General features: G+C 37.9%; 1 protein-coding gene across 2 annotated transcripts in view; it reads left to right on the top strand.

The window, feature by feature from the left end:
• The window catches only part of UBXN2A (UBX domain protein 2A), a 44,920-nt gene that overhangs the window by 6,391 nt on the left and 24,958 nt on the right, over positions 1 to 13,571 (top strand). For both annotated transcript variants that reach the window (XM_059893532.1, XM_059893533.1), the window contains exon 2: positions 12,060 to 12,114. In XM_059893532.1, coding sequence (XP_059749515.1) covers positions 12,074 to 12,114 — 41 coding nt within the window. In that variant the 5' untranslated portion in view covers positions 12,060 to 12,073. The remainder of the gene's footprint in view (positions 1 to 12,059; positions 12,115 to 13,571) is intronic.

The raw sequence follows: 13,571 nt of genomic DNA, 5'->3' as shown, positions 1-13,571 counted from the left end.
TGGTTACAATGTGAACAAAGAAGTGGAATGAACATGTTATGTTTATGACACAGTCAGGATCATATCTAAACTAAAGGATTATTTTAGAGTAGTTGAAAATAATGTTGGAAAACTGTCAACTGAAAAGCAAACAGCACCACCAGAATGTAATGTCCACAGGGGCTGGGATCTGTCTGTTTTGTTCATTATGTATCCCAAGCACCTAGAATCATGCCTGGTATATAGTAGGAGCTGAATAAATATACATTTTTAATATTTTAAACAACTTTATTTAGGTATAATTAATACGCAGTAAGATGCACATATTTAACATACCATGTAATATTTAAAAATGAAGTAGTATTTATCTATTACTGGTTCTTAAATAAAAAAGAAGCAAATAAGTCAAAATATAAACTTCTGAAATCTGGGACTTCCCTGGAGATCCAGTGGTTAAGACTCTGAGTTCCCAATGCAGGGGGCACAGGCTCCATGCCTGGTCTGGGAAATAAGATCCCACATGCAGCGAGGTGCAACCTTTAAAAAAAAAAAAAAAAAAAAGCTTTTGAAATCTGAATAGTTGGGATGGGTGTTTATATTTTTCTATTCTTTTGTGTATGTTTGAAAGGGAAGTAATTTATTTTTTATTTTTATTTTTTTGGCCGCACCGTGCGGCTTGTGGGATCTGAGTTCCCCCACCAGGGATTGAACCTGGGCCCACGTCAGTGAAAGTGCTGAGTCCTAACCACTGGACTGCCAGGGAATTCCCAAAAAGGAAGTAATTCTTAAAGTGAAGCAATTAAATAGTTTTAGAAATATGAGATTTGAAGGACAAGGTCTTAGGAGAAAACCATGAAATTCTGGCTTTCTGAATATATTTTCAGTTGGTTTTTAAATTTTTTTTAAATCAAAACAATATATAGTTTAAAAGGCAAATATGTAGAGTCAGAAGACTTAAAAGTGCTCCCACTCCATTTCCCTAAAGACAACTGCTTTGAACTCATAGCTGTTTCTTATGTAGTTTACAGCCGTATTTCTGAACAGTATGTGTTTTGCGTTATTAATTTTGAACATTGCGTTTTGTATTGCTGTTAGGATAGATAACTGTTTTAGCTCGATTATGCTGTCAACTACAAATTGGCATTTTCCATTGGCACTTGCCATCTACCTCTACAAGGATTAAATCATGTGCTGCTACAGCTGCTGATTTTCAACACCCCCTGAAAGGAGTTCAGGGTGCAGAGCAGAAATGAGGCACTCTGTGCTCTGGGAAAAACTGGCAGAACAGGTCTGCAGATAGGTATTTTCAGGAGCTGATTTTATGAGCCCAATTCTTGTATCTCCTAATATCTAGAAAAACACTAAAATCCTTCATGGTGACATCTACTCCTCGTGACTAGCAGAAACCTTCTGCAAAAAAGTCTGTGCTGGATTGCATGTACTCCCCCTTCACCAAAATCACATATATACTGACCTTCCCCCCTACCTCTTTGGAGCAGTTTCTCAGAGCTACCTGGGATGCTGTCTCCTGGGCTGCAGTCCTTATTTTGCCCCAAATAAAACTTAACTCAAAACTCTCACATTGTGCATTTTTTTAAGTCGACAATGCTTATCCCCTTTTCCTTTTCACATTCTTTTAATGGCTTTAGCTAAGTTTTTTCCATACCATAAACAAATATATACACTACTTTTTTTCCCTTTGGACCTCAGATTTATCCTTGGCCCAGAGATGACATAATTATATTTATCTAATAAATGTAATAAGCACTTGCAAACTCAAGAGGACATTGACAGTGCTGTATCTTATATTTAACAATCATCTTTAATGGTTGCATTTTTAAAGCATACAGTTTATTTAATTGTGTAATCCATTTAAGATGTTATACATTTTTGATATTTAAAAAAATATCTCCCCCCTTCTCTGATTTATTATTGATACTTTGTAAATCTAAAGCTTAATCCAGTGCCTTACATTTAATAAATATTGAGTAAAATTCTTTGGATGAAATAATAGTCTGTTTTCATTTTTTAAGTCTAGGGAATAATTTTGAAGAGCAGTACAGGAGGGATTAAGAAGTCTTTAGAAATACGAAATACCCACTTGAGACAATAAAGACATCCAATTTGCCTTGATTGTTGGATGCCATCTTCTCTGATGTGGCTCTAGTAACTCCTACCCAAAAGCTAGCTGAAAGGCTAAAAGGCAGCCTGTGAAGTTCTTGTTGAGGGTGCTGCTGAAGGTGCCCTCCCCCACCTTATGTTGGGTACTGACTCCTCTGCCTCATTGCATTTCCTCATTTTTCCTTCCTTTCAGTTTCTCCCTGTCTTTCAGAATTGCTCACAATTTTGTTACAAAAAGGCTAAGAAATAAATTGACTAACAGTTTGTGTTCAATTCGTAATGAAAACAATAGAAGCATTTAAAACAGTTTTCAATGATATTTTCCAGAGCAGACTCTACTATCCTACTTTCATTCCTAGCAAAACAGATGCTAAGTGGGAATTAGTGCTCCAGCCAAATTGGCTGTGGTTATGAGCCCAGTTCCACTAGCAGCAGGAAACTGGAATGGAAGTCAGGACCTAAGATCATTCAGACTGATGTTATCTGGTGAAAGGCTGCTGCTGGATCCTCAGTTACCCAGATTAAATCCACCTGCAGATACTTCGGAGACTTAAGTGGGAGCAGTATGCTACTACTTCTAGTGGCCATTTTCTGTTTCTCATTGCTTTGAAATGGGTCTGGTGGATCTTCAGTGGCTATTACTGAGCAGGTCTGCCCTTTGTTTAAATATGCTTAATACTTACATTTTTTAATACTTATATTTTTAAATAGAGGTATTTGCTTTTTTTTTTTTTTTCTTTCTGTTTATTTTTGGCTGTGTTGGGTCTTCGTTTCTGTGCGAGGGCTTTCTTTAGTTGCGGCGAGCGGGGGCCACTCACTGTCGCGGCCTCTCTTGTTGCGGAGCACAGGCTCCAGACGCGCAGGCTCAGCAGTTGTGGCTCACAGGCCCAGTTGCTCCGCGGCATGTGGGATCCTCCCAGACGAGGGCTCGAACCCGTGTCCCCTGCATTAGCAGGCAGATTCTCAACCACTGCGCCACCAGGGAAGCCCCTGCTTTTTTATATACATATTCTCCAGAGAGAATTTAAGAAACATATTTGATATATTCTGTTTGAGAGTTGAAATATTTTTAATGCTTTCTGGAGCTGTCTAGCTTGATTATATCTTCTTTTTGGTAAAGTGTTTTTCTTTATTTCTCTTTTCTTTTCTTTTGGCCGCACCGCGCGGCATGTGGGATTTTAGTTCCCTGACCAGGGATCGGACCTGCTCCCCCTGCATTGGAAGCGTGGAGTCATAACCACTGGACTGCCAGGGAGGTCCAAAAGTGTTTTTCTTTAGTTTTTTTTTTTTTGTTGTTGTTGTTGTTGTTTTTGTTTTGTTTTGTTTTTCTTTAGTTTTAAATCTGTAGAGTAACATTCTCTTAAGGGTTTGTTTTAAGCACATATAAAAAGTAACTGTAATCTTGTTTGGGTGACTTTTAATTAAAAGTCTAGTTACAAATTATAACTATATAGGTTTACTAAAGCATTGTACTTTTCTCTCCATAATCAGTTTGGTTGTGTTTTCCTTTAATAACCAAACATTCCAGGTTACATAGAACAGATCTGATTTTTTCCTACCTTGAATGTTGGCAAGTGATAACTTTAATTGTGCAATAGGCAGTTTATAACTATTGTCTGTGTTTGACTTCACATTGCACATCCGTGTGCTGCTAAAATTTCTCTCTGTGCCCACATTGCCTTCAAGCCGTGAGTCAACCAAATGTCTTATGAAGCTCTTTGGTTGTCTTATAACAGATGTATCTTTATCCTAAACATGATCAATCTATTTCTCATGTTCATCACTTTAAATATGAGTTCATAGTACTTTTCCCCACTTCACATTTCTAATTTGGGGAGTTAGATTCACATACATTATTTCTCACTGAGGATGCAGATCTTTGGAACTACTGCCATTCTTGGATTATTGAGTCATTTACTGATAGAGCAAAAGTACTGCCTTTTAAGAAGCTAATGAAATGACATTGTACAACTCTACATGCATATATTTTTAAGATAGTTCTTTTATCCCAATTTTTATTAAGAAAATTTCAAACATATATAAAAATGTGGAGAATAGTAAACTCCCACGTATACTCATTACCCAGCTTCACTAATTATCAAGTCATAGCCATTTTGGTTTCAGTTATACTCTCTCCACTCCTCACTCCACTTGATTATTTTGAAGGAAATTCTAGTTATTGGATTTCATCTAGATATTTCAGTATGTAGCTAAAACAAGTACTTTATTTATTTATTTTTGGCCTCACCACACAGCATTCAGGATCTTAGTTCCCTGACCAGGGATCGAACCCATGCCTCCTGCAGTGGAAGCACGGAGTCTTAACCACTTGACCGCCAGGGAAGTCCCTAAAACAAGTACTTTAAAAAGCTACAATCCCATTGTCACACCTTTAAAATTAACAATTGCTCCACATATCATCAAATATCCATACAGTGTTCAGAAGTTCCTGATTCATAGCTTTTTTCCATTTAGTTTCTTTAAATAATAACATAAATATGGTCCATATGTTGTAATTAGTTGATATATCTCTTAAATATTTAAAAAGATTATTTCTACTTCTTTTTTCTCTCTGGTAATATATATATTGAAGAAAATGGATCATTTCTCCTGAAGAATTTCCCGAGTTCTGGATTTTGTTGATTGCGTCCCTGTGATGTCATCTGATCATGTTCCTCTGTGCCCTATATTTCCTGTAATTTGATGTTTAGACCTAGAGGCTTGAATGAATTCAGTTTCATTTTTAGAAAGAAGTCTTCACACGTGGTGGTTTGAGCTTTCACACTGAGGCATATATTTATGTTTGTTTTCTTTGTGTGATGTTAGCAGCCATTGATATCATTGCCTAGGTCTGTTTGCATTAGGGGTTGCAAATTGGAGATACTCTAATTCTATAAACCTTCATTTAGCTGAATTCATTTATAAAGGAAACTTCTTTTATTAACTCTTTGATTACTCTGAGTTAGTTCATACAGGAAAGGCAGGATGAATACTTGATTCTTTCCCTTATGTGCCAGTTTTCAAAATAAATTGGTACCCTACTGTTCTGGAAAGATGACCAGTGAATAGTTTCTGTGTTTTAATGAGTATCAGTATGAACTTGCATTTGATGTGTTTCAATTCATGTAGCTGTTTTTCAGTCCCATCTTTCACTAATGGTAGCCTTTTCAAACTGACTTCTGAATCCTTTTTTTCATTTTGTTTTGTTTTTTTTGGCTGTGCCTTGCGGCCTGGGAGATCCTAGTTCCCTGACCAGGGATCGAACCCAGGCCCCCGCAGTGAAAGCATCGAGTCCTAACCTCTGGACCGCCAGGGAATTCCCAACTTCTGATTCCTTTTGACATTAATCCAAGATGTCAATACAAGGCATAAAGTGCATATTTCTTGCCCCAGACCTGGAGACAGCCATTTCTCTAAGAAACTGATTCCTTTTGGTGGGAAATAGTATTTGGAGACCACAAATCTGGGCGGTAGGTGTGCTGTGCTCATTGTTGTCTGATTGCTTATTGCTTTTTGGCCTTTTCAGTGGACAGAGCTACTATGTATTTTCTCAAGAGAAAATACAGCCTAAGTTCATAATGATGTTTCTGATTTAAAATATAGGATTACAGGATTTTTGCTTGGCTTCTTTGATTTTTATATTTCTATCTCTTTACTCTTACTCTGAAAAAAAATCTTGGTTTTTAGGGACAGATCATAATTACTTCTTTGCTTTATCTCAGTGTCTCTCAACTTCAACACTATTAACATTTTGGGCAGTACTTTCTTGTGGGGGCTGTCTTGTGCATTGTAGGATTTTCAGCAGCATCCCTAACCTCATCTACTAGATGCCAATAGCGCCCTCCACCCCAGTTGTTGTGACAGCCCAAAAATGCCTCCGGCCAATGCCAGATATCTTCTTAGGGGCACTATTGCCTCCTGGTTGAGACCCACTGCTTTATCTTTATACCATACTTTTCATATAAACAATACTAATATATTATTGCTAATAATATGACTACTAGAAACTTCATTTTTCCTCTTTGGGTTCATCCCACTAGGATATATGGTAAAATTACCATGTTTTAAATTTACTTGAAATAATTCCTCTCTGTCAGTTCAGTTAATTCGTTTCATTTTTACTTTCAGTTTATAGGGATTGCTTTTTTAAAATTTAACTTTGTTTTATAAGTGCATAAAATATTTGCATGGGTCCAAAGTTGATCTAAAAAACAAGATACATTCAGAGAAATCCAGCTTCTGCCCTTACTCCCTTCACCCAGTGCACTCTCTCCCACTTTATAAGTAACCTTATTATTTATTTTTTGGTTTACTTTTTCATTTTTTCCTAATGTAAACAAATATACGTTTATTCATGTCCACCTCTTTGTTAGATAAACAGTACCATATCATACATATTTTTCTCCATTTTGCTTTTTTCACTTAACAGTACATCCCACTGTGTGGATTTACCATAGTTTATTCAAGAAGTCCCTATTAATGGACAAGCTGAGGTTTTTTACAGGCTTTGCTGTTACAATCAATGCTGTAAATAATTCTACAGTGAATAGTCTAGTGTATTCACCTTTTTATATTTTTGCTAAAGTATCATTGGGATGGATTTTTAGATAATGGGATTTCTAGATATACGTGTCAAAGAAAAAACAGAGCTGGACAGTAGTTAAAGCAGTAAAACCAGATTCTGTTCAGGAACTATTGTGATAGGGGAAAAGAGACCTCAGTGTGGAACTGGACTCGATTCTGAATATAACATGGACAGGGGCTTCCCTGGTGGCACAGTGGTTAAGAATCCACCTGCCAATGCAGGGGACACGGGTTCGAGCCCGGATCCGGGAAGATCCCACATGCCACGGAGCAGCTAAGCCCGTGTGCCACAACTACTGAGCCTGCGTTCTAGAGTCTGTGAGCCACAACTGTTGAAGCCCGCGTGCCACAACTACTGAAGCCTGTGCGCCTAGAGCCTGTGCTCCGCAACAAGAGAAGCCACCACAATGAGAAGCCTGCGCACCGCAACGAAGAGTAGCCCCCGCTCGCTGCAACTAGAGAAAGCCCATGTGCAGCAATGAAGACCCAACGCAGCCAAAAAATAAATAAATAAAGAAAATAATTTTTAAAAAAGATGGACAAGTGGGGATTTATAGTCAAAGAGCAAGGTAGGGGTCAGTGGATGGAAAATTACTAAGAGAAACCTCAAAGGTAAGGGGGGATTCTTGCTAAACTGAACTACAATATTCTTGCTGAAGGCAGGCCAGGGTGATCAGTATCATGGCGGGGTTGGCGGGGGAGTGCGGAGTGAGGAGTTTGATCAGGTATCAAGGGTGGAAGGATTCTGGGTAAAGCTGCTTAATAGGATTCTTGCTAAAATTGGGCTCTACGGGAACAGAAATGGAAGCCCAAGGTCAGACCTCCTTGAGAAGATGCCTCAGAGGAGCCTAACTACAGTTTGGTCAAGGAGAGATTCTTTGTCATATGCATAGGTGACTAGGTAATGCCACATTCCCTTCCCCGGATATGTGCCGTTTTGCATTCCCACCGAAAATGTTTGAGGCTGTTTCCCCACACTCTCAGCAACAAAATGTGTTGCAAGACTTGTAAGTTTTTGCCAGTCTGATTGGTGAGAAATGGTATCATAATATAGTTTCAATTGCATTTATTTCATTATAAGTGAAACTGACATCTTTTCACATATTTTAGGGCCATTTGCTTCTCTCTTTCTGAGACGTCTCTGTTCATATTTGTTGCCTTTTGATTGTTGGCCTTTTTCTTCTCTGTATCAGTTCTTTATATATTAACCTTTTAGTTGTAATGCCAGTTCCCTTTGTTTATTTGTTTGTTTTTGTTTGTCATCTGTGTTTTTACTTTGTAGAAATTTTAAAAAATTTTTTTATTCTTACATAGTTAAATGTATCAGTCTTTTCCCTTATTGCTTCTGGATTTGAGTTATAGGAAAGTTGTCTTCTCTTCCAGGTTATAGGGAACTTTACCATGTTTTCTTTAATAATTAAAAAGTGCCTTTTTTAAAGTTTTTTTTTATTGTGGTAAAATACATACACATATAACATAAAATTTGCCATCTTAACCAATTTTAAGTGTACAATTCAGCAGCATTAATAATATTCACAGTGGTGTGTAACCATTACCACTGTCCATTTCCAAGACTTCTTCATGGTCCCAAACGGAAACTCTGTGCCTGTTATGTAGTAATTCCACATTCCTCTCTTCTCCCAGTCCCTAAAAACCTCTATTTTACTCTCTATCTCTATGAATTTGCCTTGTATGAAATATCAATGTAACTAGAATCATGCAATATTTGTCCTTTCGTATTTGGCTTAATTCACTTAATATTTTCAAGGTTTATCCGTGTTGTAGTATGTATCAAAACTTCATTCCTTTTTATGGCTAATTAATATTCCATTGTATGTATATACCACATTTTGTTCAGACATTCATCTGTTGATGGACATCTGGATTATTTCCACCTCTTGGCTATTGTGAATAATGCCTCAACCACCAAATGCTTTTCTACAGCAGCTGTACCGTTTTACATTTCCACCAGCAATATTCCGGTGTTCTAATTTCTCCACATCCCTGTCAACACTTATTATTTTTGTTTTATTAAATAATAGCTATTCTTTTTTTTTTTTTTTTTTTTTATGTTTGGCTGCATTGGGTCTTCGTTGCTGCGTGCAGGCTTTCTCTAGTTGCGGCGAGCAGGGGCTACTCTTCGTTGCGGTGCACGGGCTTCTCATTGCAGTGGCTTCTCTTGTTGCGGAGCATGGGCTCTAGGCGCACAGGCTTCAGTAGTTGCAGCGTGCAGGCTCAGTAGTTGTGACTTGCGGGCTCTAGAGCCCTGGCTCAGTAGTTGTGCTGCCCGGGCATAGTTGCTCTGCGGCATGTGGGATCTTCCTGGACCAGGGCTCAAACCCGTGTCCTCTGCATTGGCAGGTGGATTTTTAACCACTGCGCCACCAGAGAGGTCCCAATAATAGCTATTCTGATGTGTATAAAGTGGTATCTCATTGTGACTAGTGATGTTGAGCATCTTTTTCATGTGCTTATTGTCTACTCAATATTTCTTCTTTGGAGAAATGTCTGTTCACATCCTTTGCCCAGTTTTGAATTGGTTTGTTTTCCCTGTTTTTAAGTTGTATTTTTCTTGATTCATCATTTGCTTGATAGCTGTAAACCTTTGACTGCTTTCCAGAGTTCTAAGTTGGTCCTAATAGTTTCTGCTTGTTTTTCAATGTTTCTGTGGGGACAGGAGCTTGGAGCTGCCTATTCTTTCATTTTGCTGACATCACCCTCAGGTTCAATTTTTAAATTTTAGATCTTGGATATATCTGGAATTTATCTTGCTAATGGTGATTCCATATGACTGTTGAATTTATTTAAAAGTCCATCTTTTCCTGATTTTTTAAGACCTAATAGTATGGACTCCTCATGGGTTTTTGTTTTATTCAGTGAGTTATAATCCATTAGTATCATTATTTACTTTGATGTTCCATTTCCCAGACTTGTCCAGTGGGAAGCCCTTCAGGTGGCTTCAGTGTCCTTTTGATATGTCCTCATCATTCACTGAGCACCATCTTACTTTCTGGTGCAAGATATTTCGGGCTCATTTGTTCTTTCTCTGTCCCAGCCCTGGAATCAGCCTTTTCTCCAAGGAGCCATGATTCCTTTTCTTGGAAAACTGTATTTAGAAGCCAAGATGTAGGCTTTTGGTATGCTTATTGCTTCTAGTCTGTCATTGCTTCCAGGACCTCTCAAAGGGCAGATGGCTTGGACTCTTTTAAACATTGATTTGTTTCCTTATTTCTTATATTATTTTTGTTGTAAGGGCAAAAGAGTATTGCAGAAAGTTTGGGAAAGAGAGAAAATAATCCACAATTTTTTACCCCCCCAACAATAACTAACTAATAACACTCTTGCTTCTCTCCATTTTTAAAAAAATTGATTAATTTATTTTTGGCTGCATTGGGTCTTTGTTGCTGTGCGTGGGCTTTTTCTAGTTGCGGGGAGTGAGGACTACTCTTAGTTGTGGTGCGTGGGCTTCTCATTGAGGTGGCTCCTCTTGTTGCAGAGCACGGGCTCTGGGTGCGCAGGCTTCAGTAGTTGTGGCACATAGGCTCAGTAGTTGTGGCTCACGGGCTCTAGAGCGCAGGCTCAGTAGTTGTGGTGCATGGGCTTAGTTGCTCCGCAGCAGGTGGGATATTCCTGGACCAGGGCTCGAACCCGTGTCCCTTGCATTGGCAGGCGGATTCTTAACCACTGCACCACCAGGGAAGTCCCTCTCCGTTTTTTCATACACATTCAATTTCATTCCTAGTGAATGAATAATTTTTGTTTCTTGTATTTTCACTTATGTGACATCTTTTTCTATTTGGCTACATAAATTGCTTCATAATTATTTTTAAGGGATACGTATTATCCCATCAAGCAGCTATATCATGACCATTTACTTTATTTTCAGTTTTTCCTAACGGATAACAGCTGTGGCAGACATATTTTATGTAGATAGCTTACATTGTTGTTCTTTTAAGTTCCCAGAAATGTGGAAGATCATGGTCAAAATATTTATACAGCATGTAAATACATCTGGTCAGTTTGCTTTCCCCCAGAATTGTAAGAATGAGTTAATATTCCCTATTTTTATTCCCGTCTTGTCCCTAGATTCTTCTGACCAATTTTTTTTCTTTTTTTTTTTTTTAGATTCCATATATATGTGTTAGCATACGACGGTATTTGTTTTTCTCTTTCTGACTTACTTCACTCTGTATGACAGACTCTGCAGACCTACTAGAGAATGGACTTGAGGATACGGGGAGGGGGAAGGGTAAGCTGGGACAAAGTGAGAGAGTGTCATGGACATATATACACTACCAAATGTAAAATAGCTAGCTAGTGGGAAGCAGCTGCAAAGCAGAGCGAGATCAGCTCTGTGCTTTGTGACCACCTAGAGGGGTGGGATAGGGAGGGTGAGAGGGAGGGAGATGCAAGAGGGAAGAGATATGGGTACATATGTATATGTATAACTGAGTCACTTAGTTATAAAGCAGAAACTAACACAACATTGTAAAGCAATTATACTCTAATAAAGATGTTAAAAAAAAGAATATTGACAATAAATATCATCTACATTGGGAAAAAAAGAAAAGAATGAGTTTATATTGATTTGATATTTTGTTAATATTGGAGATTGAGTGAAATGTTTACATTCACTTTTGTTATTAAACCAAAGCATACATTATTATTTTTTTTTTAAAATAATTTTTGGAGAACTGTGTTTTATTTATTTATTTATTCTTGGCTGTGTTGGGTCTTCGTTTCTGTGCGAGGTCTTTCTCTAGTTGCGGCAAGCGGGGGCCACTCTTCATCGCGGTGCGCGGACCTCTCACTGTCGCGGCTTCTCATGTTGCGGAGCACAGGCTCCAGACGCGCAGGCTCAGTAGTTGTGGCTCACGGGCCTAGTTGCTCCGCGGCATGTGGGATCTTCCCAGACCAGAGCCCGAACTCGTGTCCCCCGCATTGGCAGGCAGACTCTCAACCACTGCGCCACCAGGGAAGCCCCCATACATTATTTTTCATTATAAATTTTTTTTTTTTTTTTGGCTGCGAGCACTTGCAGGATCTTAGTTTCCCAACCAGTGATTGAACGTGGGCCCTTGGTAGTAAAAGCACAGAGTCCTAACCACTAGACCTCCACGGAATTCCCCTCATCATAACTTTTATGAAATCTTTCTTTTGTCAGATTATCCGAATCCAAAATTTACTTTTTATTGCTTTACTTTAAGTGAAAGTGACAGCTTTGAGTTAGGTCACTTGTTCTTAAGACCCCTTTAGTGCTACTTTAGGAGTACATAATAACTTAATGGTAAAGAATCTTAATGCATACGTTGGAATGAATTTATTTAAAATACTGTATTAAGAACTTTACCTTATTTTTCTTTTTACTTTTACAGTTAGGCAAAAGAGAATGAAAGAAGTAGATAATCTTGAAAGTATAAAGGAAGAATGGTGAGTTAATTTATGCATTGTTTTTGTTATTAATGCCTTTGTTACTGTCTTTCTCTATTTTTACATTTCACTGACTTAGTAAGTTTTCATTATGATTATCTGTTAAATACCTAATAGTAATGTACTTCAAAGTTTTTTTTTCCATAGCTGCATTAAATGGATTTTAGTGAAGTTATAAATCTTTCTGTAATTAATATTTTTGTGTTAAATTTCTCTCTGCCCACATATTATTTCTTTTATTTAAGAGGGAAATTAAAGTAACTATTTATTACTTCATTAGCCTCTTGTGTTATACTATCTTGAAGTCATAGTGTAAATATAGTGGCTTTGGAATCAGATAAACCTAGGTTTGAATCCCATCTCTGTCTTATACTACTTCTCTGGCATTTGAGCAACTTAGGTAGATTCTTTGAGTTTCAGTATCTCATCTAAAAAGGAGGAGGTGTACATAGGTACCTGAAAGGTTTTTGTAAGAATTAGATAGCCAATTTAAAGCACTGAGCATCGTATTAGCATATAGCAGGCACCCAATAAATGGTAGGTGCAAAGTCTCTCGTTCTTATTAATACAAAATTCTTTATTCTCACTTCTCTGAAGTGGAATATTTATTTTTGTATTATGTTCTTTGTTTTAAATATTTGAAAAGGTAAATATCTTTCATTCATAGTCCATTTAAGGAGACAGGTAAGTATTTACAAATACTTTGTGAACACTTTCTATACCGAACAAATATTATTTATTATTTTTTCACTAGAGTACTTACTGTTTTATATAGATATCTGATACTAACTATATAATTGTGAGGTTATGTCAGGAGCCCCTAAGACTGCCTCCATATGTGATGATTTGATTAGAGGATTCACAGGATTCAGCTTATAGTCATACTAATGACTAAGCTTTATTGCAATGAAAAGATACTTTGCAAGGGGGTGAAGTCCAGGGGAAACCAGGCATAAGCTTCCAAGAGTCCTTGCCCAGTGGAGCCACCAGGACACACACTTAATTCCTCCAGTAATAAGTTATACAGCACGTGTGAGATGTTGTCTACCAGGGAAGTTCATTGGAAATGAGCCTTAGGGTTTATACTGGGGACTAGGCACATATTAAAATTCCATACTCTCATGAGAAAAGTAAAAAGGATAGCAACAGTTAGACCTGCTATGTTAACTCTTTTCTACACAGAAATAAGTTGAGTGGCTGATTGATTGATTGATGGATTGATTTTTGCCACACCTTGTGGCTTGTGGAACTTCCCCAACCAGTGATCCAACCCGTGCCCCCTGCAGTGGAAGCGCGGAGTCTTAACCACTGGACCACCACGGAAGCCCCAGTTGAATGACTAATTTTTTTTTTTTAATTTTTATTTATTAATTTTTGGCTGTGTTGGGTCTTCATTGCTGCACGTGGGCTTTCTCTAGTTGCGGTGAGCAGGGGCTACTCGTTGTTGCGGTGTGCAG

This window comes from Balaenoptera ricei, chromosome 13 (genome assembly GCF_028023285.1).
Source record: "Balaenoptera ricei isolate mBalRic1 chromosome 13, mBalRic1.hap2, whole genome shotgun sequence".
NCBI lineage: Eukaryota > Metazoa > Chordata > Mammalia > Artiodactyla > Balaenopteridae > Balaenoptera > Balaenoptera ricei.
Note: the sequence above shows the minus strand (reverse complement) of the source record. Positions and strands in the feature narration are given on the sequence as shown.